The sequence below is a fragment of the Parambassis ranga genome, chromosome 18 (assembly GCF_900634625.1).
Source record: "Parambassis ranga chromosome 18, fParRan2.1, whole genome shotgun sequence".
Lineage (NCBI taxonomy): Eukaryota > Metazoa > Chordata > Actinopteri > Ambassidae > Parambassis > Parambassis ranga.
In genome coordinates this window covers 1,880,045-1,902,264 of record NC_041038.1, presented here as the reverse complement: position 1 = coordinate 1,902,264, position 22,220 = coordinate 1,880,045, and the positions used below count along the sequence as shown (strand labels likewise).

The 22,220-nt window shown below is 45.7% G+C and overlaps 1 protein-coding gene across 5 annotated transcripts in view; it reads left to right on the top strand.

The window, feature by feature from the left end:
• kdm6ba (lysine (K)-specific demethylase 6B, a) overlaps window positions 1-21,485 on the top strand; it is an 80,896-nt gene extending 59,411 nt beyond the window's left edge. For 3 of the 5 annotated variants that reach the window (XM_028428855.1, XM_028428856.1, XM_028428858.1), the window contains 22 exons: window positions 10,922-11,008; window positions 12,406-12,529; window positions 12,629-12,759; window positions 12,855-12,950; window positions 13,030-13,309; window positions 13,396-13,473; window positions 13,686-13,850; window positions 13,970-14,152; window positions 14,246-14,803; window positions 14,896-18,332; window positions 18,445-18,571; window positions 18,715-18,820; window positions 18,900-19,105; window positions 19,184-19,290; window positions 19,394-19,462; window positions 19,536-19,684; window positions 19,762-19,876; window positions 19,964-20,151; window positions 20,226-20,367; window positions 20,448-20,574; window positions 20,663-20,833; window positions 20,915-21,485. In XM_028428855.1, the coding sequence (XP_028284656.1) occupies window positions 12,641-12,759; window positions 12,855-12,950; window positions 13,030-13,309; window positions 13,396-13,473; window positions 13,686-13,850; window positions 13,970-14,152; window positions 14,246-14,803; window positions 14,896-18,332; window positions 18,445-18,571; window positions 18,715-18,820; window positions 18,900-19,105; window positions 19,184-19,290; window positions 19,394-19,462; window positions 19,536-19,684; window positions 19,762-19,876; window positions 19,964-20,151; window positions 20,226-20,367; window positions 20,448-20,574; window positions 20,663-20,833; window positions 20,915-20,932 (6,441 nt within the window). In that variant the 5' untranslated portion in view covers window positions 10,922-11,008; window positions 12,406-12,529; window positions 12,629-12,640 and the 3' untranslated portion in view covers window positions 20,933-21,485. Of the gene's footprint in view, window positions 1-1,915; window positions 2,455-10,921; window positions 11,009-11,096; window positions 11,156-12,405; window positions 12,530-12,628; window positions 12,760-12,854; window positions 12,951-13,029; window positions 13,310-13,395; window positions 13,474-13,685; window positions 13,851-13,969; window positions 14,153-14,245; window positions 14,804-14,895; window positions 18,333-18,444; window positions 18,572-18,714; window positions 18,821-18,899; window positions 19,106-19,183; window positions 19,291-19,393; window positions 19,463-19,535; window positions 19,685-19,761; window positions 19,877-19,963; window positions 20,152-20,225; window positions 20,368-20,447; window positions 20,575-20,662; window positions 20,834-20,914 lie in introns of those variants that run through there. The other 2 variants (XM_028428859.1, XM_028428857.1) reach the window with 2 other exon arrangements.
• The last annotated feature ends 735 nt before the right edge of the window (window positions 21,486-22,220 follow it).

The window sequence follows — 22,220 nt, the reverse complement described above, 5'->3', positions numbered from 1 at the left end:
CAACGTCCCTCTCAACACAAACCACATTATTAAACCTTCTTTCTCACTTGACAATAGACTCCAGAACCATCCTGGTAGTACGTACAGCACATGACATGCACTTACTTCATCTGGGGCATGAATATAGCACTTCACTGCAAACTAATAGAGGAAGAAATGCCTTTAGTTATCTTAAAATAGACTGTGAGTAACCTGTGATTTGAGGGAACAGACGGTGAGAGACTGGTGGCATCACTCTTGTTTTATATAGTTCTGGATTTATTGTTTATCTTCTTCGCTTTTTTTAGAATTGTTCTGACCATAAATAAACCGTGTGTGTTTGTGTGCGTATCCTTAAGTCATCGTCTCAGCATCATACGTGACACACTCCCATCTTTTCCTGGAGTGACTAATTTTGCCTCCTGTTATCCTGCTGAGGTAGTGCTTTCTAAATATAACCTCACCCATGTGTGTGTGTTATATGCACTGTTGGTTGTACCAACGTGGCTCTTTGGCAGTACTACAGAGTACAGGATGGTTACTTTGGCAAGGTTTAGCTGGCACAAAATTATTCTGGCCTAAGAGAAACCTATTTGTGTGTTTGAAAGTCATGTTTACCGTACACAGGATCTTAGCTGGCTGCCTTTGAGCACATAGGGTATAATTCTTGTACGTCTACACACAGTCATGTTAATGTCACCTGCTGGACAGGACCAAGAGATTTATTGGCCTCATAACTCCAGGATTTATTTATTGGCCAAGTCATTAGCGCTGTATTGCCTTAATAAATAATACATACAAGTGTATTATTCAGCCATTGGCTACTGTATACATTTATCAAAGCTTTCTCTTAGAGACTGTGCACCGAATAAACACAATGTGTGTTACATGTAGTGCTGTATGTGCATACTGTGTATAATCACAGTGTGTTGCAGTTCTCCATCATGAAATCTTTGAAGTACTTGAGTTGACAGCACACAAAGTTATCTGAGTGTATGTACTGTGTGACTGTGTGTAGAATGATTCGTTATCTCTCTTAATGAGACACCTTTCTATAAACAAGCCATAACTGATGGCTTTATTGATGGCTAATGTACAGATCTACAGATGAATTGTGAACAAGGCCTGGATGGCCAGGCAGGATGTGAATATTAAATTTTTGTGTGTCTGGTTAAGGTAAGTTGAATCTTGTAAAGTTAAAGACCAGTACATAATTCTCAGTGTATGCCATCACCAAATACTCCTACAGCATAGAAATCATCCAACCTAAGCTAATGCTTTATGCCTATTGCACAGACCGAGGCAGGTCTTCAGCATCACTTTACCACACGTTTATATATTGTAAAAAAAAAAAGTAGATGCAAAAACAAAGTCCTGGAATCTGCTCTCCAGCAATTGATGACCAAGAGCTTTAGCCAGTGTTGCCTTTACTGTTTTACAAGACAAATAGCTCTCCATCTTCTATCATTAAATCATGCAAGACAATACCATATGATCTAAAACTATTATTGTAAATAGTTCATAATTATTCCAGGAAAGAACTTGTTTTGTAAATAATCTATAAGACATTACTCAACAACAAGGTGGCAAGTAATCACATAAATACAAGTGGAGACACTGGAAAATAAACATGTATATATATATAATCATAATCACATTAGAAAAAGTAGTTTTGATTTCAGTAGAGTGCAAAGATTAAATAAATTGTCATTTTGTGTATAACTGATTGAGTTTAGACTTATTTGGACCTACTGTTTGTGTCTTCCTGGTAATTTGTAATGGATCCAAAAATAGACGAGCACGGAAACATGCTCCTGGTGGTGAGGTCGGTCACGAGTCGGTCTTTTTAAAACTCTGGTGTGGAAAACGGGTAGGGATGATTAAATAAACTACCAGGGGAGCAAGTCTGGTACCGGACTCGGTGCCAGTTTGCGCTGTCAGGGAATTCCGGGGCAGTCCGTGACGTCACGTTCATGCGCCTCCGTAGCGCAGTGCGTGTGTGAGTGTGAGTGTGCGTGGCTCTGTCCCTTTAAAACAGCGCTCAGCGCAATACGATCCGTGCCTGGCTGCTTCTGTGTGAGAAGGCAGTGGGAAAGGGAGCTCGACGCACAGAGATACACAGATCGAGCGAGCGGAGCTGTCGCTGCTCACCAAAGGCAGCCATAACACGGGAATAAAAACCAGAGCACAGAGGAACCGGCCTATCAAGGACATCAGAGAGGCTCTCCAGCGCACGGGCAGCTTGAGTTTCATGGCTGTTTCGAAGGGAAGCGACAGAGACTAACAGGGATTATTACAGAACTGTGGCTGCTCTGCGCTCAGCCGGCTGGTCGGAATTTCTGCAGATTCGGAGATCCAAACTTGGGAATACAAAGAGCCTAGAGGCTACTGCGGACCACAGGGACCCGGATACTCATTTTAATAAGGAAATAATTTCAATTTTGGAGCAATCTGTCTGTAATCCGTATGCGAACGGTGAGTACAGGAGCTGCTGTGGGAGTATTTAAAAGTCCAGGCGACTTTGTTTTGGTTGTAATCAGGGAAGTGAAAAGTTTCATGTTAAACATTACGCCGTTAAACGCTGCCTACGGCTGTTTGTTATGTTTGATTTTTGATTATAGAGAAGGAATGTGTTGCCATTCAGAACAACAAGTAAATTATCGTTAAATTATCGTTATTGATTACAATGGAGCCATTGATCGCCTGTAATCGATGAGGCGGGGGAATTTCTCTGTGATTTTTCTCAACCACAGATGATCCCACGCGTGTATCTCAGTTCGGCGAATTGTTTTCTCAAATCAACGACTGATCATCATTACCGGACACGTTTAATCATTCAGAGCACGTGGATCCCAGTAATCTCTGTCAAATGTTTTGATGGAAACTTGGGGCTTGGTGCACATTTGTTTCTCGGTAATTACTCCAAAATATACCCCCCCCCCCCCCCCCCCCCCCCCCCCCCCACATATTCTTCTGAAGCATTTCATGTGTCTGTGCAGGAGCCTATTAGAAATGCTTATGATGACACTGGCTACAGAACACTGCTGACATTATTATGAAGCTATTTATAGTGCAGTGAACAAAAAAGTCAAAGCTCAGTACTTGTTGCCTTGAAAAGTCATGATCCATGGCTCTACAAAAGAGAAGGAGAACTAGAGGACATGGAGAGAAAATTGCCTGTGTAAGGAGATCTCACGCCATTGTGTATGTGTGTAGGAGTGGATGGCTGTGTTGGACTAGGAGTGGGGGTGGGCAGGGTCACTGAGGTCGGCAGCCGTATAAAGTGAATGGATAGCTGCCACCCCCCGTCACCCCCAGTCAATCCTTACGCACACAAAGAGCCGGATTGAAAGGAAGTGATTTGCATCACCTCTCCTTTTTGGGGGGAGGGGCGGTGTTTTGGTGCTGTCCTTAGGGGTCTGGGTTTCAGAGGGCAGTCAGTGCACCAAAGTCTGACTACATTGTATTATTTGGTCAGCGTGAGCTGTATTGCCTTTTGATTTTGGAACGCTGGAGCGCAATGGCTTTCTGACTTTCGAACACGTGTTATTTGCCTTTTTATATTGATGTAGGATCTCAGTGACAGACATAAAGTTGGACATTGGAATATAGTCACTGGTCAGCGGACAATCACTTGCACACACCAAGTCTCGACACCAATTGGGGGCTTTTTTGTCAATTTATTGCCCGCAATAAACGACCAAGAATTAGTACGAGCGGAGTGTGCCGGCATGGGGTCGCGAGTAAAACAAAACACCCTTTGAAGATTCACTTCCGATATATCAGATCGATTGGCAAGGACACAGCGGCGCGTTTTGTCCCTTCTTTTTGATGTCTGATGTGGTAAAAAGTTAAAGCTCCAAATCGCTCCAAACGCACACGCTGCCTCAGCTCTTACGCCCCCGTTTGTCCCGTGATCTCAGTGGGAGCGTGTGTGTGAATGAACAATCGCCGCCCATTTTACTATGAGTGATGACGAACATAGAGGGATATTAAAGTGATACACACAAGTCAGTAGAGAGAGAGAGGGAGAGAGAGGGAGGAAATAAAGCTGGTAACTCAACAATAGTGAGTCACAGATTTTTGAGTAGGCTAAGCAGAGAGGAGTGTGTGTGGGTCAGGATAGTTACTCAGTCACCTCTTCCTTTATCCATGTGTGCTAGTAGACTGGTTTTAAGTGCTTACTCATCTTCTTGGACAGTTGACAGTAACGTAACACACTAGGAGTGGAACTGTTCACTAAATCCACGATTCTGTTCGAAGAATCAGTTCAGTGTTTCCCCATCATTATATCAGGTCAAGTCAATTTCATTTCTTTTTAATTTCTATACAGCACCAGATCATAACAGAAGCCATTTAAGATAACCTTTCCTATACAACAGGTCTACACCTTGTTCTTTTATTAAACAAACTAAACGGCTCATGTTATTTATCTTATTTGCATGGCAGCATGTCATTTCTGTCTGCATGGCTGAGCGTTTACAATTCACCGCTGCTGTCTGCGCAAAGAGGCACGATGCGTGTACACACACAGAGACACATGTGCGCACATACTCCCCCCGTCGGACAGAGAACGACATGCTAGTTGGATAGATTGAACTCTATGACTACGCTAGGCTAAGCTAACGGTGCTGATGTCCGTGTTTTTCTTTTTATTTTTGCCATTGCAATGTGCTACTTACATCCCGCTCTGTAAGCATTGAGGGACCAGCGGCAGCTCTGCGCACGATTGGACGCAGAGTGTGGGTTTCTCTGCTCCGCCTGCAGCTGAACCTGCTGCGTGAAGCTACAGTGAGAGTGACCGGCTGTGGGTGTTTTAAAGCGGAAGAGGAGCTCACGGTCTCGACTGCTTGTCGAGGACAGCCTGACTGCAGAATGATTTCACGTCAGTCTCCAAAAGTCACCAGAGAATCACTAGTTTCTTTAGATTAAAAAACGTTTGGAAAGCCGCCAAATGTAGCGAGAGAGACGCCAAGTTGCCAAAACTCGTCTCCATGCTGTGGTAACAATGCCTCCCTGTATTACTTGACGCGCATGTCCAGAACCGAACAGAACACGCGCTCCGAACCGAAACACGTGTATCGAACTGTTCAGATTTTTTTCCTGAACCGTCCCACCCCATAACACACTGTTCAAATGTGTGTTGACTGTGTAAGTCCACCCATCCCATCTATTAATGGGAGGTCCTGAGTCTGCTTTTGCTCCTCATTACAAACAACAATCAAAGTGTGTGTGTCAAAGTAAACTGGGTGGTGGAAGTGATGAAACATCTGTGTGACACCATACTGTTGCAGCCTTTCCAGTAAAGGGTGTCGTTTCTTCTACTGCGAGACTGTTTTCTCCAACACTCCCCACACATCCTAAACTAGATCAGGTGTTAAAACACCAGCTCCTCTACATATTGGCTGACATGACCTGTTGAGGATTTTCCCATCACTTAATGTCAGCAAAAAAGTTGGACATTGAAAGGGACTGTCGCCTCCATCGTATTTAAAAAAAAAAAAAAAATATTTACAGGGCTTCTCTGATTGTCTGCAGTCTGCATTGGTAGCAGCAAGACCACAGGATGAAGGTTTGAGAGTTTGTAAGGGGCCAGCTGTGGGCACAAACTCAAGTCAGCCAAGTGTGGAATTCCACTATGCCTTGTGAGACAGTCTGCTGTGAATCCAGGTCTCTCAGTGGGAGTCAGGGTCCAGAAACCAAAAACTGTGTGACTCTTAGGAGGTCTGTTGGGTACAAATGTGAGACAAGAAATCTGATGACACAACAACAGCCAGACTGTGTAGTCATTATGAGACGTTTCAGCAGGAATAAGGTTTAAATTAAAAGGCAATAAAAAGTATAAACAAATGAAGGTCCTAAATGTGTATGCCAGCGTCCCTTTATAGGCAGTAATTGGCTTTTTTCATTTAAAATATGGCAGAGTAGTTTGAATTATATCGCTAACTTGAATGAAGTCATTATCCATACTACTCATTAGCTTCTATGGAGCAGCTGGGCTCTGCTATACTGCCAGCCAACTACAAGCAATGGACATCCATCACTATAAATATTGGCTGTGTAGCTCTGGTTTTACTTTAAGTTCTGTTTTCACTGTGTTGAGCACAGAACATCTGTGTTATACAGTCCAGAACACAAGGGCTGGACTCACTGAGAGCTCTTGCAGCAGCGGGCCGAGATTCAAAAGCGGCCACAAGCCGAGCAAATAAGCTAATGTAAAACAAGGTAACATTTTGCATTAAGTTTGTGCAGTGTTGTTCTTGAGTGAACCTAGAGAGTAAGGTGTGGAACTATAAAGGGAACGTTCCCCTCTGTGTTCAGGTTGTTATCTCTGGCTTTTTGCCACCAATGATGATGCCCCAGTGAAAGGGGTGTGTTTCTGTGAAGCTCTACACAGTGTTCTTGACTCACACCTCAAGTTACACAAGCTCTCACAACTTGGAAAGAATTTTCTTCTTTACCTCCCCTCACCTCCTGTGACTTCTTATACCCAGCCCAACCACACTGGCAGAATAAATGAAAATTCAGCCAACCACGCATCATGGAGGATTTGTTTGAAAAATGCCTAAAGAATCTTCAGCACTGGTATTTTAGGAATCTGTAAACATGTCTTGGATGTTCCTTAGACCAAAATGAACAAACAGAACCATCATAACAAAATCGCTCCTCCTGCGTCACACTTGTCCTGATAACGTCAAAACAATCTGTGTGTAAGTGCACCCAATGCAAAAAGAACAACAACAAAAAACATCACTGGCCATCTGTATGCATGCTGTCATTATCTCAGGTACATATAGCTCACACACACTCTTACATCCATGTTGTTTTGTTATTCATACTGCTGATGAGACATAATGTGAGAACATTTAAGAAGAGGAAGTGTGTGAGGTCAGCCGGGGCTATGTTTCAGTAAACATGTTAATCAGTAAAGACCTCATTCTATCTGTCCCTCTCTAGCTTAGTTTAATAGCTATTGGTAAAGACGCAGCTGGTTCCCCTGGCAACTGTTTCCAAGGAAGCAGTCGTTTTGTTTAGTGGATTTCTTAGATAGTCTGTGTGCGTTAGCCCATGGAGAGAGAGTGACAGAGCAGCAGCATGGAGCGGAGGAGGGGGAATTTGCAACTTTTTTCCCTCTGAAAAGTTGGAGGATGATTTTTTTTAAATTGTTTTGTTACTGATAATAATTCCACAACGAAGCAGACGGAAAGTTTGGGGGCTTTTGATATTGCCAGTTGAAGTATGGAAATCAAGAGTGTTGAAAATCAAGCCATTGTCAGACGCCCACATCTTTTCAGATGTCAGGTTTATCAGGATTTGTATGATGTTTTTTTCCTTCCTTTACAGTCTGAAGCCAGGTGATGAGTCATTCTCTTTTCTGTACACACCTTGAGTCACAAAAGTGAATCTGTACACAAATACAGGTTCACTTTTCATCTGAAACCTTTGAGTTTCTGTGAAAATGAGGCTGACAGTACAACTTCCTCAGAGGAGGAGGAGTCATTCCGCACACACACACACACACTCCCATCATATGTTTGCCACTCAGTTTTACCAGAAGCTGAAGGGCAAGTGAGGCTTAACACTCATTGCCAGAACTGAGTAAGTCAGTTGACTGTGTTGTTTGTGTTGGGTAGCTTTGTGTGAGTCATGAGGTGTACACACGTGCCATTCACACAGGATGACTCTGTGTCTGAGGTGTATTTTAGGAACTGTAAGTGAAACGGGTCAGGTTTTTGAATCAACCCTCATTCACACACTTCTGCACAGGTTCATTTTAAGCAATAAAATATCACCCTTTTAGTGCCTGTGTAGACACATCTTTTAAAACAGGAAGCCTCAGCTGTTAATCCCCTCCCATGTCTTTGACTTTCTCTCTCTCACACACACACACCCCTCAGGGAGGCTCACTTCCTGTGGTTGTGACGACAGTTTCCTCTCCCCTCTGAGCTCTGTTCCTCTTACAGTAACGTCACACATAAGTGTAACTGATTTAAGTCAGTGTGTGTGTGTGTGTGTGTGTGTGTGTGTGTGTGTGTGAGAGAGAGAGAGAAAAAGAGATGTGCCACACTAAACCAGGTGTGTGTTGTCAGTCACAGGCCATATGTCAGGGTGGTGAGTTCAAGAGACAAAAGGGCCCCATGTTTTTATGTTTTTCTACCAAGTCCTCACCCTCCCCTCTACTATGTTCTGTTTCTTTTTACATACAATAAGATAAAACTATTGTCTAGCTATTGCTTGATGTGTGGCCAGAAATCAAGAGGTTCTTAACATCAATGGAAAAAGATGTGGTGGTTGACAGGCTGCGTACCAACGGCCAAAATAAGACACCATGTGGTTTCTGCTAATCTGAAGTTTCTTGTCTGGTGCAATCCTGTAGAGCTTAAAAATGAAAACTTTGGATCCTACTCCACCCTTGCTTGAGTGACTCTCTGTGTCATGCCCTGAGCAGATGTGAGGGAGTACACATGATTTGGCTTGATGGGTGTAACTGGGTGAAGGGTTTGCTCAGTGCTGTGTTGTGCAGATGGATGCTAGCACAATATATATTCATCCATGACGGAGGTCAGAATCCTCTATGTTTGTGTGCAGTAACAGTGTTTTCCTGTGTCCTCGGATGACCCACACACTACCCTGTGTGTGCCAGCTGTCTGTGTGCGCATCGTGATAAAGTTAGCCCACACCACCGGCTGAAAACAGCCTGCACTGACGTTTGTGCACAAACAAATAAATACGCAGACACACAGGAATCATGGCAATAAGGCGGGGGAGGACGGATGCAGAGGCTGGCTCTTCCTGTGTGTGTGTGTGAGCGCGAGAGAGAATGCATGGTGTTTCCTCCTGAACACGATCTCTATCTGGGACTGATTATGTAATGGCCAAATGGAGTAGAAAGGGTGAGGGAGAACAGAACAAGACAGGGACAAGACATTCTTTACCCAAACTAGCTCCATATTCTTTTATCCTCTATGTTTCTGAGCCTTATCTGGTCATTTCTTATCAGACAGTGACATTACATTAATCCTCTGCCATTACTGATATGGCATATCAAGTAAGCTGTACATCTATTGATCAACATCAATATCTTGTTGTTCATCTTTTTAATGTGGAAAACACTACCACCAGGATGAGAAGGGGCCACACAGTAATGACCAGGAAAGACATTAATCCTCACAGATGGATATATTTTGAGCACTGTCACTGCCCCCTCGTCTCTTTATCTCTGGTCTGTTTTCCTCTCATGGCCTCAGTGTGGTTGTCTGGCTGGGGACCAGCACAGTGAAGTGGTTGGCAAGGAAGGGTGAGGGGGAATAAATTAGGGATAAAAGCACTGACACAAAGGTTTTGACCATCTTTATTCCAACCATTAGTATTTATATAAGTGTGTTGAATCTTGGTACATTTCCGTTTTTGCCAAAGCCAGCTTCAGTTTGAACTAACTCTGCCAGCTGAGGGCAATAACTTGCATGATGTCAGTGAGGGTGTTGACAGGAACAGCTCTTTTGATGTCCTGTGTCAGCGGGGGCATTTCGCCTGAAGATGATGTACCGTGGGGGGATTTTTGATCAAAAAATGGATAGTGTCATCTATTATGTCAGCTGCAAACTCACCGAGTGCATTCAATTACTGTATGCAGCTCGTTGTGGTATAAGTGGTGAAAAGTGAAAGTAAACAGCAATTGCACTGAAACACTTGGAAGGTAAATTTTGTAACTTAATGCTTAGGATCAGTCTAGAAAGCTTCCACAACAGACGGTTCCAAAAATTTCAGAGAATTTTCCTCAGCATTTCTCTTTGCGGTTCAGTAGTTTGATTCCTCCCTTGACCAAAAAAGCCCCGTACAGCTCATCATGATATCCTGTTTGTAAATCTCACTCTCACACATGCTGTGTACGAAGCAGAAATGACATCACACATTCCGAGAAATTCCCGCTGCTGTCACATCTTCACGGATGCAGAAACACACACCATGTCACCTGACCGTAAGAGGGGGGTGGAGCTCAGGGTCAGTGCTATGGGGTAAGCCCTCTCTCAGGGTATTAGTCATCGGGGATTCCCTGAAAAATGCACAGCATCATGCTTACACGCACTCACTGCTCCTCCCCCCATATATGCTATACTGTTACCCATGTGGTACGACATTTCATTGCTCTTGGTATCATCTGATAGAACCTGAGCTGGTTTGTAACACTGTCTGCCGTGTGTGCACAGTATCTAGTTTCAGAGGGCTGAGTTTCTCACACTGTGCTGTAGAGTAGCTGTGAGCTATGTGATAGCTAGTATAGCAACTGGAATAGAGACTGTTTGGTCACAACAGACATAAACACACACCCTCCATAAAAGTGGTGATTACAACCACCACTGTGTCCCCGTTTGCACTCGCTTGGTCTCATTTAAAACACATACTCTTTGTCATCATCTCTCCTTCCCCATAGGAGCTGTGTGTTTTATTATTTTACAGTGTGTCCCCTGTGCTACTCTTTCACATGTGATGGTTGACTTAAGCCAGCACAGCTCTTCCTGTTAGAGTGAGATCAGCTTTGTATGTGTGTGTCTGCCTGCCTGTTAAGCCACACAGTCAGTCTCACCATTGTGTCTGTGAGAGAAGCGAGTGAGAGAGCAAGTGAACAAGAGCCCCCATCGCTCTCATTGTGTCAGGCTCCCGGCTGATTTACCCCCTTTGCCTCTGAGCCACCCTCGGGTTTTCCACGGTGCTCTGAAACCAGGCGTCGGCTCAACAGCCAGGAAATCAGGAGGGGGGTTGTGGGTAGTGACGACACACTGTCTACAGACAGAAGTCAAAAAACAGAAGCAGCAGGATGACAGAAAAGACCACCTTTAGATCTGAAACATGAGGCACCGAGTATGAGCATTGTGTTTACCATGGCTTCATGTTGTTTTTATGACAGACTGGCAACAATGCTTTGCTCTTCTCTGTCTTTTAGGATTGAAGAGACCTCAGAGAGATGATTGACAGCTGAAGCCGAGACTTAACACAACTGTGAATCAATAACTTGGTGCTACTGTAAAAGGTAGGCTCAGCGTGAGTGTTTGTATCAGTTTCTTTTAAAGTGTGTTGAGTGCAGACTTGACAGTTAACAGAGGCCTATCTTCACACAGCAGCAGTGCCTGCTGGATGATGATTCCTGTGAGGCAGAGGGGAGGAGATAAAGAGCATGGTGTGTGTTTGTGTCACTGTTCAGCAGCCCTTCACACTATCTAAAACTGTCTGGCATTAGAAATATCCTCTACTAAGGCTTTAAATAGAGACAGAGAGATCCAGAGTTGGTGGGAGGAAGAAAGGAAGAGAAGAGGAACTGGTGGGAGGAAGTACTGCGTATGTCCAGAGCTAAATTAGGAAAACTGCTGGAAGAGTGCTGTGCTGAGCAAGAGAAATGAATCATAACCTGTGTGTGAGCGTCTCTTACTCTGAGACTGATGTATTATAGATCACTTGCCACTGTAGTGAAACCACTATGTTTCTGATTGCACTTTTTGCAGCAGCCGATTGAAAAACATATTAAGTATATGTTCTAATACATCCCTCAGGTTTTGTCAAGGGCCTCCTTTGTTGAAGCACTTTGAAACAACCTTCTTTGTATCTTGACACCTTCTGCCTTTTGTATTATGTCCGGTGTTTCAGAAAGCTGGGAGAAGAGAGTCATCTCTCAGCTACTTTATTCATTTCCCCCTCAACCGCTTTCCTTTGTGTCGCCTCAGTGTATGTGTGGGAAGGTGCGTGGGCGTTTTCATGGCACCGTTCCCACTCTCCACTCCACCTCCCTTCATGTCATCCCTCTCTTCCATCTCTTCTCCTTAATCTATCCTTCCATCCTGTTCAGACCGTCTGTCGCTACTGCCCCCCTTCTTCCTCTCCATCACGCCTGCTGTAATGAGATTAAACCTTAGTGTATCCACTGGGCAACACACTTTATACACACCCTTCAGAGTGGCGCAGCACACACACATATAATCATCCACTTAAGAGAGCCCACTATTCTTGCTCACATACACTAGAACAGCACAGGCCTGACATGACCATGCAGCTTGCACACTTGGATTGATTCCACTTGCCTTGTGTCCAACATCACACACAGGGAATGTGGCCAAGGCCTCCCAGCTCTTAGTCTTTCCCTCTGTTTCTCGCTATCAGAAGGCCCATGGTAAGGATTACAGTAACCTCAGGTCTGTTCTCATAGGTGAACTCCCCACTGAGCCATCTGGGCCTCAGAAATAATCCAATTCTGCACTGGCTGGCTTAATGTCACCTTCTACTGGCTGACTGATGCATAGCAGGCAGAAACACAAAGAAGGGCATCATTATATGAGGAAAATGTACTGCACTCATAGACTAGCCACTTATTATATAGACATCTCAGTGTGTCTCACTCATTCTCATGTTGCCTCTCCTTTTCCTCTCTCTCTGCAGCTAGTTGGCTTTTATTTTCTTGGTGCTGAAGTGCAAGGAGTCGAGTGTTACAGATATTGTCAGTGTGTCGGAGTGAGGCCCTCTCTGTACTGCAGTGAAGGGCTTCACACACACAGCTAGTCTGGTAAGTATCAGCAGTGTGTTAAACCCTCCACTTCTGGTCCATAAGTGTTTTTTATATCTCTGCAAGTGTGTCTGTGTGACTATATCCCTGCACTACTAGCACACAGGCTGGATGCATCACGCAGTAGAGCAGTTTGGTGGCCGAGGCACACGGGATTCCTTCCCTCTGGACGGACTCAACCGGGGGCCATGGCCTCCAGTGGGAGGCCACGCCTGGCAGCCTTCTGCCAGGTCTGTAGCAATGGAAACACACACGCAAAAGTTCACAAACCTTTTGGTGTAAAAATGCTCATCTGACTCTGCGTATGCCATTTGCTCTCCTTCAGGTGTTCACCTGCAATGAACCAACACCAGCTACTTCCTCATCTACCTCCTGGACCTATGGGTGGACTGAACCATCACAGTAAATACTTAAGCAATGGGTAAGTCATGTACAAAATGACAAAAAGAAGAAAACTGTAAATGTCTGTGTTGTAATATTACTCTGTGTGTTTCATTTAGGCCCATGCGAGGAGGTGAAAAGCTTGAGCTCCCACAGGCAATGTTACCAGGTATACAGAGGGAGCAGCACAGACCCCCTCCTCATCATCTTCATCCTCCACCTCCCCATAGAGCATGGGAGCAACTAAGTCAATTGTATGAGTCCCACCTTCCTCCCCAAGGACATCCTGGTGTGCCGCTCCCCAATGAGCACTCGCTCCGTCTCCGTAACCGAGGCTATGGAGGCGGTTGTGGGCCTCCGCATAATCCACATCCCAGTAGGCCTAACCAACTGCTGAAGGTGAGGACATTGCTGAAGCGTAGTTCATGGCAGGCTTTGGGAATTGAGGATTGACTGTTCTCTGTTGGTTTTATTGTTTTCTGTAGTTTGGGGGTCCTCAGGAGCAGCATGTTCCCAGGGGTCCACCATTGCTTGGAGATGAAATGTGGGCTCAGGTGCACCAGGTAGGAGCTTTCTAATTGGTTATGACCCTGTTTCATCATCCATACAGACACACAATCAGTCTGCTATTTTCGCTGGATTCAGACAGATGAAAGACATACTCAGTCAAAGCCACTGTCCCTGAGCATTAAAATGCTCAATACTTCAACAAAGGAGTTGTTTTGAGCTGGTATTGCATTTGTCAACACAGATCCTTTTATTTTTCTCTTCACAGCAGAGGGCATATCCAGGGAAGATGCTTGCTGGTCAGTTAAAGAGACCAGGTCCTCCTTTAGGAGAGCATTCTGTTATTCAACACACTCCTCCTCCATCACTGAACTCACACCCAGCTGCAGAGGACAGTCCCAGCCCCAGCAAGAGGAAGAGGAGTTCGGATCAGGTACCGTTAACACCAACAACAGCTTTTGCATGTAACCTCAAATCTTCAATTTGATTGCTTGTCTTGTCACTTAGATCTTTGAGGTTGCTAGTTTCTTATTATTTCCCCATTCTGTGCAGGTCTCCCACCCTGGGATGCAGCGTTTCTCGGGTGCTGGCCCGTCTTTACTGTCTCAGCAGCAGGCATCAGTTCAGCACCCCCCTCCAAAACCTGCATTCTGGAACCCCCTTCACAAAGACAACAGCAGTCCCTGGCAGCCCCAGACCTCTGACCGCAAGAATCCACAATCGCAGGACTTTCAGGTCCGAACGGTAACAGAGCCTCATGTTTCCCTGCTTTGTTTTAGCTTAATTACAATTACTCATTCTGTGTGTGTGTGTTCTATTGTTTAACAGGAAAATAACAAACAAGGGATGGGCAGCTACACCCAAAAGTCCTCTCCTGCCTCCTCCACCTCTTCCATCCTCTCCCCTCTACCAAATTCCTCTCCAGGAAGCTACAAACATGCTCCTCAATTCCACAAAGACACATTACAACCTCAGGCTGGAAACCATCAGTCCCCACACTCCTCCTGCTCCAGTCCCAGCTCTAAACTGGAGCGAACACCACCCTGCCAGGCCATGGAACCTCGTGGCCTTCACAACCAGAGAGGCCCTCCTATTGGGGGGCAAGGTGGCAGCCAAGCTACCTCTCACACAGCATCTGCTCCAAATAGAGGAGACAGAGATCGTCACCTACATGCTCAGTCGTCACCAGCAAATGCTTCTGCAACCAGCAAAAACAACAGCAGCAGCAGCAGCAGTGTGCCTTACAGTCACTTCCAGCCTCATCCAGGGCTGGGGCACCAGGGTCCTCCTCCTCCTCCTGCCAGCAGCACCTCAGTACCTCAGCAACAACAAAATGGTCCCCATGAGTCCTGGAGATACCAGAGCAGGCCCAGCAGTCACTCCCTGGTGAGTATAAGCCATTCATGCAACTCATTTGTGCCATTTTTAAGTTGTCATTTGGTTTAAAAGCATTGAGTATTCTGTGTATGATTATGCAGGAGTCAGGCATCTACAGGCCTTCAGGTCTGCTAGCTCCACTCGAGAAGAGCCACAATCAGGTCACAGATAGTCGGCTTCCAGTTCCACCCCAGCATCATGTCAGCCCCCCTCTGCCTCCAACCAACTCCACTCGAATGCCTGTCATCACATCCAATCCTCCCATGTACCAAGCCTCCTGCTCTGTCAGCCGCCATGGCAACACTGGCAGTAATGGTGTTACCAAGGCTGGTCTCTCCACAGTGATCACATCGCCCCCTGCTGGCTGCTCTGGGAACAATGGCAGCAGTAATAACAGTTGGCAAAGAAAGCCAATACCCCCCACGTCCACCAGCACCAAGTCTCAAATAGACACTATGCTGCAACCACAATGTCAGAGAGGCCAAGTCCCCCCTGCTAACCAGTCTCATCGACAGGGGCTGCACACTCCACAACAACAGGGGCTTGCTAAGTCCCAGCCTATGAAGGAGAAGATGTCATACTATGCTCAGGCAGAACTGGAACAACCTCCACCATTTTCCTCCTCATCTTTGTTCTCCTCAGGGCACCAGAGGGCAGGGGACAGTGTGATTACAAGCAGAGTGTCAAATCCACTTCCTAGCTCTCCAACATACTTCCCTGCTTCTCACTCTACTGTCAGCTCGTCCAGTCCAGCTGTCTTTTCCAAAGTGAGCCATCAGCACGACTCTGCTTCAACACAAAGGTACTCTCAGCCTCAGAGCCATTCAGCCCCGACCTCTGTTCCTCAGTCCATCGAAGAGGCTTTAGACAAGCTTGATGCTGAGCTGCAGGGACACATGCAAGCCGAGGAAAGGAGGAAGAGGGACAGAGAGGAGCAAGACAAGAAAATCAGAGAGGAGGAGCAAAGAAAGAGAGAATGGGAAATAAGACAAAGTGAGGAGAGGAAGAGGAAAGAGCAACAAAGGAAGGAGGAAGAGAGGAAAAAGAGAGAAATTGAGAGACAGGAGGATGAGAGAAGAAGGAGAGAATGGGAAAAACAAGAGCAGGAGAGAAAGAAACGAGAAGAGGAGAGGAAGAAGAGAGAATGGGAGAAGAAGGAGCGGGAACGGAAGAGGAGGGAGTGGGAGAGGCAAGAGGAGGAGAGAAAGAGGAGAGAAGCGGAGGAGCAGGAGAGAAAGAGAGAACTGGAGAGGGCAGAGGAAGAAAAGAAAAGACGGATGGAGGAGGAGAGGAAAGAAGAGGAGAGGAGAAGGATGGAGCGCAAGAGGGATGACAAACTGTGCAGTACTAAAGGAAAGGAGCAGACTGCTATTGAAAATCTGGAAAGACTGCTCTCTGCCAACACCCCTTCTGCTCCTCCACCTCCTCCTCTGTCTTCAGCTGCTGCACTTCCTTCAGCTCCACCAGCGCCTATCTCCCAGGCTTCCCCTCCATACCCCTGGCTCAGCCGTGGTGGCATACCGCCCTGTCCTCCAGGCCAGACTCCCGCCTTCACCACTCCTGTCGAAAGGCTTCGGCCGCCTCCTCTCACACCTCAGACTGAATATGCCAGAGAGAAGCAGAGGCAGAGAGAGATGTGGAACAATGGCGGAATGACATTCAGCCCCTCATCAACACACAATACCTCAGGGATGAACCAGCCGGTGTACCCCAACAAACCCCCGGCAATGCAAGCAGCACCCAACCAATCCAAAGACTCAGCCAGGGAGAGAGACGGCAGCCAACCCTCTCTCTCTACCATGGCACTTAGAGAGCCCCCCAAGCTGTATCAGGCCCTTCCACCACCACCTTTGTCCTCTTGTAGGGGAATCCTCAACAAACAGGCAGCAGAAAGTGGTTTGGAAAATGCTAGCCACTGCATCACTGACTCTGACAGTGCTCAGTTTGAGGAGGAGCCCTCAGAAATGTCCACACTGCTCCCCGATGGTCTGGCTAACATCATGGCAATGTTGGATGAATCCATCAAAAAGGAAGAGGAGCTGTATAATGCTGAAAAGACCACAGGCAACTTTTCACCAAGTGCAGAGCCCATCAAGGGCTACCTGTGTGCCCCGGACCTAATTCCAGCGACAAAGCACCAGCCAATGCAGGAAGACTTTGGGTCAAACGCCAGCCCTCCTGTGCTCAGCCGCCAAGGCTCTCTGGCGTCCCCTTGCAGCCGAACATCGTCTCTCAATGAGGAGGATGAGGATTACCTTAAAGCTTCCCGAAGTGTCCCTAAGATGTCCATGGACATGGTGCTGGGAGCAGGGAACACCAACTACCGCCACAGTGACCTAGCTAAACTATATGGCCTCCCTGAGCAGACTAAAAGCGAGGCTGACGATGACGATGATGAAGAGGATTCTGAGGCTCCGTCTTGTTCACCCCCACCCCAAAGACCCCACCTCCATCAAACAGGTATTAACAGCATGTTCAAGTCCCTAACAACAGTCCTAGAGAGCCAGAAGTATGCTTACAGAGGTGGACCTTTTGGGAGACCCCCTCCATCTGCACTGGTCGGAGTCAAGTATTCCTCTTCACTATCACTGGGCCCTGACATCTGCCCTCAGCAGCAGGGCAGCTCTCCCACCTCGGATTCAACCAATCCACCATTCAGTCCTGCTGTTCCACACCTAAAGTCCTCTCCTCGCTCTCTTCTGGAAGACAAGAAGCTGAAACTAGAGGACAGTGATGTTTTAACAGATGAAGGAGAAACAGAGGAGGAAAAGACGGACAAAAAGAGGACAGTCCACATTATAAAACCTATTAAAGGGGTCAAGGAAGAACAGCAGTTGACAATCTCTGAGTCCTCTCTGTCAGAGTTGAGTAAGAGCTGCGAGGTCATGCTGAGTCAACAGTCTCTGGCTAACAAGAGTCATGGGAAACAGGAGGACAGACACAAACCTGATAAAGTAAAGGAGCATAGAGACAAAGACAGGGACAGAGAGAGGGAGAAAGAGAAGAGAAAGCACGGCCACAGCAGCAGGAAGCACGATGACAGGAAGGAAAAGAAGAAGCATAGAGAAAAGAGGGACGACCTTTCCTCCTCATCCAGCCAGTCCGGCTCCAGCCACAAGCGGCACAAGGAAGGCAAGAGCCACAAAGAGAAGAAGGATCGCATCATTCTTGGTGACCTCAATCTGCAGAGGAAGGAGGGCTCAGAGAAGAACCGCACTCATTATGACTCAGAGAAAAAGAAACGCAAGGAGGTGTGTGGTGCCAGCTCCACCAGTGAAGGAGCTGAGTGGACCTCCACTTCAGGGGAAAGAACTTCTGAGCACAAGAAAGGCAGCGAGCCCGGGACCTTAGGTTCAACAGACTTTTTGAAACTAAAGGCGCTGTCCGATGGTCCTCCCAAGGAGCTGAAGATTCGCCTGATCAAAGTGGAAAGTGGGGACAGAGAAACGTTCATCGCCTCCGAGGTGGAGGAGAAGAGGATCCCACTGAAGGACATTAACATAAAGAACACTGCCAGTGAAATTATCCGCTCCTGCAAGTAAGTAACTGCAAAGAAACTTGTGTATTATTATTATTATTATTATAGTAACCGGAACCTTTCAGCTGTTTGTTGTGAAAGAAGCAAATCAACTCTTTATTTCCTGTTGCAGGGGTGCCAGAATCAAAGAGAAGTTCAAGGAATCATACCTGCTGCCGGCGTTCTCGGTGAAACCCATCATAACCACGGAGGAACCCATTCCTAGAGAGAAGCTCAATCCTCCTACACCCAGCATCTATGTATGTATCTGTCTCTGCCAGACTATACATTGGTTTTAGGCTGAATCCTAAAAAGTGGAAGCCATTTTAATGTGTGATCAAGACAGCAGTTAGCACATGCTGCCCTCCTGTATTCATGCACTGACTGTGTGTTGTTCCTTCAGTTGGAGAGTAAGAGAGACGCCTTCTCCCCTGTGCTGCTGCAGTTCTGCACAGATCCCAAAAATCCTGTTACTGTCATCAGAGGTCTGGCCGGATCCTTGCGACTCAGTAAGTTTACACTTACTCTGGCTCACAGTAATAGTGTAAAATCACGTCTATAACCACTTCTCCCCCTGTATGTTTTCAGACCTGGGGCTGTTTTCTACAAAGTCCCTGGTGGAAGCCAATGCCGAGCAGGCGGTGGAGGTGAGGACTCAGGTGCAGCAGCCTGCTGATGAGAACTGGGATGCCACTGGCACAGGTCAGACGTGGCCCTGTGAGAGCAGCCGCTCCCACACAACCATTGCTAAGTACGCCCAGTACCAGGCCTCCAGCTTCCAAGAGAGTCTGCAGGTATGGTACCAGCGCTGTTTCTTAGCTGCTGACACTACTGTGTTACCATTTAGCTGATGAACATGATTGTTTCTTCAGGAGGAGAAAGGCAGTGATGAAGAGGATGAAGAAGATGATGAGAAAGAGAAGAAGCCAGCCAACACTGCTGATACTTCTATTAAGGACATCAGTAAAGAAAATAGCAAGTATGTATGACAACATTACATTCAGCCCCTCATCAACACACATTATCTCAGGGATGAACCAGCCTGAAAAAGTAGTGGTATTAATTCAGTGTTTTTTTCCCAGTGGAGAACAGAAACCTGTTGGGAAGATCATTAAATTTGGCACCAATATTGACCTATCCGATCCTAAGAGGTGAGCACTGATCACTGCAGCCAAAGCACACAACACGTGTAGGACAAAAGGTCTAATCTGTCTCTCTGCTCAGATGGAAGCCTCAGCTGCAGGAGTTACAGAAGCTCCCAGCATTCATGCGTGTAGCATCCAATGGAAACATGCTGAGCCACGTGGGACACACCATCCTGGGCATGAACACGGTCCAGCTCTACATGAAGGTTCCAGGCAGCCGAACACCAGGTAAAGGACACTAAAGTTAAAAAACACACAGGACAACCACTAGAGATATAATGCTGCATCATGTCTGTGTTCAACAGGTCACCAGGAGAACAACAACTTCTGCTCTGTAAACATCAACATTGGCCCTGGAGACTGCGAGTGGTTCTCTGTTCATGAGAACTACTGGGAGGCCATCAACGACTTCTGTGAAAAGTGAGCATGAGGCTGACATTATATTGTTAAATGTTAACATGAAATAAAAGTAAGATGTTAACACCTGCACCTCCTCTGTGTGCTCAGGCATGGGGTGGACTACCTGACAGGGTCCTGGTGGCCGGTGTTGGAGGACCTCTACAATGCTAACATCCCGGTGTACCGCTTCATCCAGAGGCCTGGAGACTTGGTGTGGATCAACGCTGGCACTGTTCACTGGGTTCAGGCTGTGGGCTGGTGCAACAATATTGCATGGAACGTTGGACCTCTCAGTGGTAAGGAGAGCACCATCTAGTGGCAAGATAACATCAATGAGAGTGCTGTTTATTTAACATGGTTTTATGTGCAGGTTACCAGTATCAGCTGGCTCTGGAGAGGTACGAGTGGAACGAAGTGAAAAAGGTCAAGTCCATCGTCCCCATGATTCATGTGTCCTGGAATGTGGCCCGCACACTTAAGATCACAGACCCAGACACCTACAAGATGATCAAGTGAGTACAGACAATATGAGGAGATACAGACTTAATCTGTCCTGAAGAATTTATACTAACGTCACATTGGTATCCGGCAGACACTGCCTTCTGCAGTCCATGAAGCACATCCACATCCTACGGGACCAACTGGTGGCTGAAGGCAAGAAGATTTGCTACCAGAGTCGAGTCAAAGACGAACCTGCCTACTACTGCAACGAGTGTGACGTGAGTATCAGACACCGACTAGAAAACATTCAACACACTTTATAACTCTAAAACGGTGAATAACTGACCCTGTCTTCTCTTGTCACAGGTGGAGGTGTTCAATTTGTTGTTTGTGACAAGTGAGAGCAACAGCAGGAAGATGTATGTGGTTCACTGTGAGGACTGCGCACGAGAGCGAAGCCCCAACCTGACCAACGTAGTGGTGCTGGAGCAGTACCGCATCGAGGAGCTCATGAACATCTACGATTCCTTCAGCCTGGTGAGCAGACTTCCTCTTCTGCAGTCACTATTACTCACACTTAAAAAATGAATCTCACCGTTGTGTTTCGTCTCCCCACAGACCTCCTCATCCCGGTGACAGAGCTCCACACCCGCTCAGCCATAACCAAAACTCCTGCATGCCAGGACAAAAAGACAGTTTCTCTTTGGGTTTCAACTTTTCATTATTTCGCATCATTTTTGCTACTACTACTGCTACAACTTACCGAACAGCCAGTTGAATATGTTTACTCATTATTACTGTTTACAAAAAGAAATACCAAGCCGCCAATAAAATACCAGTTTACTCTCAGACGGTGCTTTCAACCAGAAACCCTGGCAACAGAGAGAGCTGGGGGGCAGTCGGTGCCGCCATTGAACAAACTGTGGAGGCTAGTTGATGGTTTCAATGGCGAGTTTCTGTCAGTACCAGGAAAAAATGTTTCTGTTGTTGTCTTGAATACTGAAATTTGTACATGCTGTTTTAAATTTTTGTGGGGTGCTGTCTTTTTTAAAATAATTTATTGTTTTGTTTTGTTTTCTAAACTAGATCAGCCTAGATATATACCACATTGGCCTTGTATTTAGAAAAGAGAGAAAATGAAAAATACTAATAATAGAGATATGAACATTTTTCTAAAGCATTAAGAATTTTTAAAAAGTCCAATTGTTTGGAATGCTTCAAAAGATACGGGTTCTAGCGACTTTGGTTGGGTTTTTTTCTTTTTGGGGGGGGGGGGGGGGGTCTTTTTGTTGTAAATCATGTTTTTATGAATGATCCTTTTATTTTCTCTGGGGATTAATAATCATTTGTCACATGTCATCAGGTCTTTTTGTTCATTTCTTCCATCTCTGTATGAAAAAAAAAGAAAAAAAATCATCAGTGTGTGTGTTGTACCTCCTTGTTTGTTCCAATATGCAGACTTAGTATTTCCTGGATTTTTTTTTTTTGGCATTGTACATTTAATTTAAAATGTTTCCTCTATTTATTGGATATCAATGTTCTCCCTTTTTTAAATAGGGTTGTACAATTCTTTTTTTTTTGTTTCCTTTCTTTTTTTTTTAATGGCGACCGATTGCTCTGTAAGAAGTGAAATGTGGAGACTGTGTGTCTGTGGGAGTGGAGCTTTCTGTTTCTCTGGTGCTTGCCTCTCCACTCCTGCTATATATTAAATTATATCTTTATCCTGAATATAACACCACCTTTCCTGTAGACGCTAGGCACACTGCTGACGTAGAGAAACGACTAATGGAATGCTGTGTTTGTATGCTCATTAAGGAAAAAACAAAACTACTTTTTTTCCCAAAATGTTTTGAGAAATTTAAATTTTTTTTTACTATGTAGGGGGCTTTAGATGAGTTTTCAATGATTTTATGATATCTGTTGA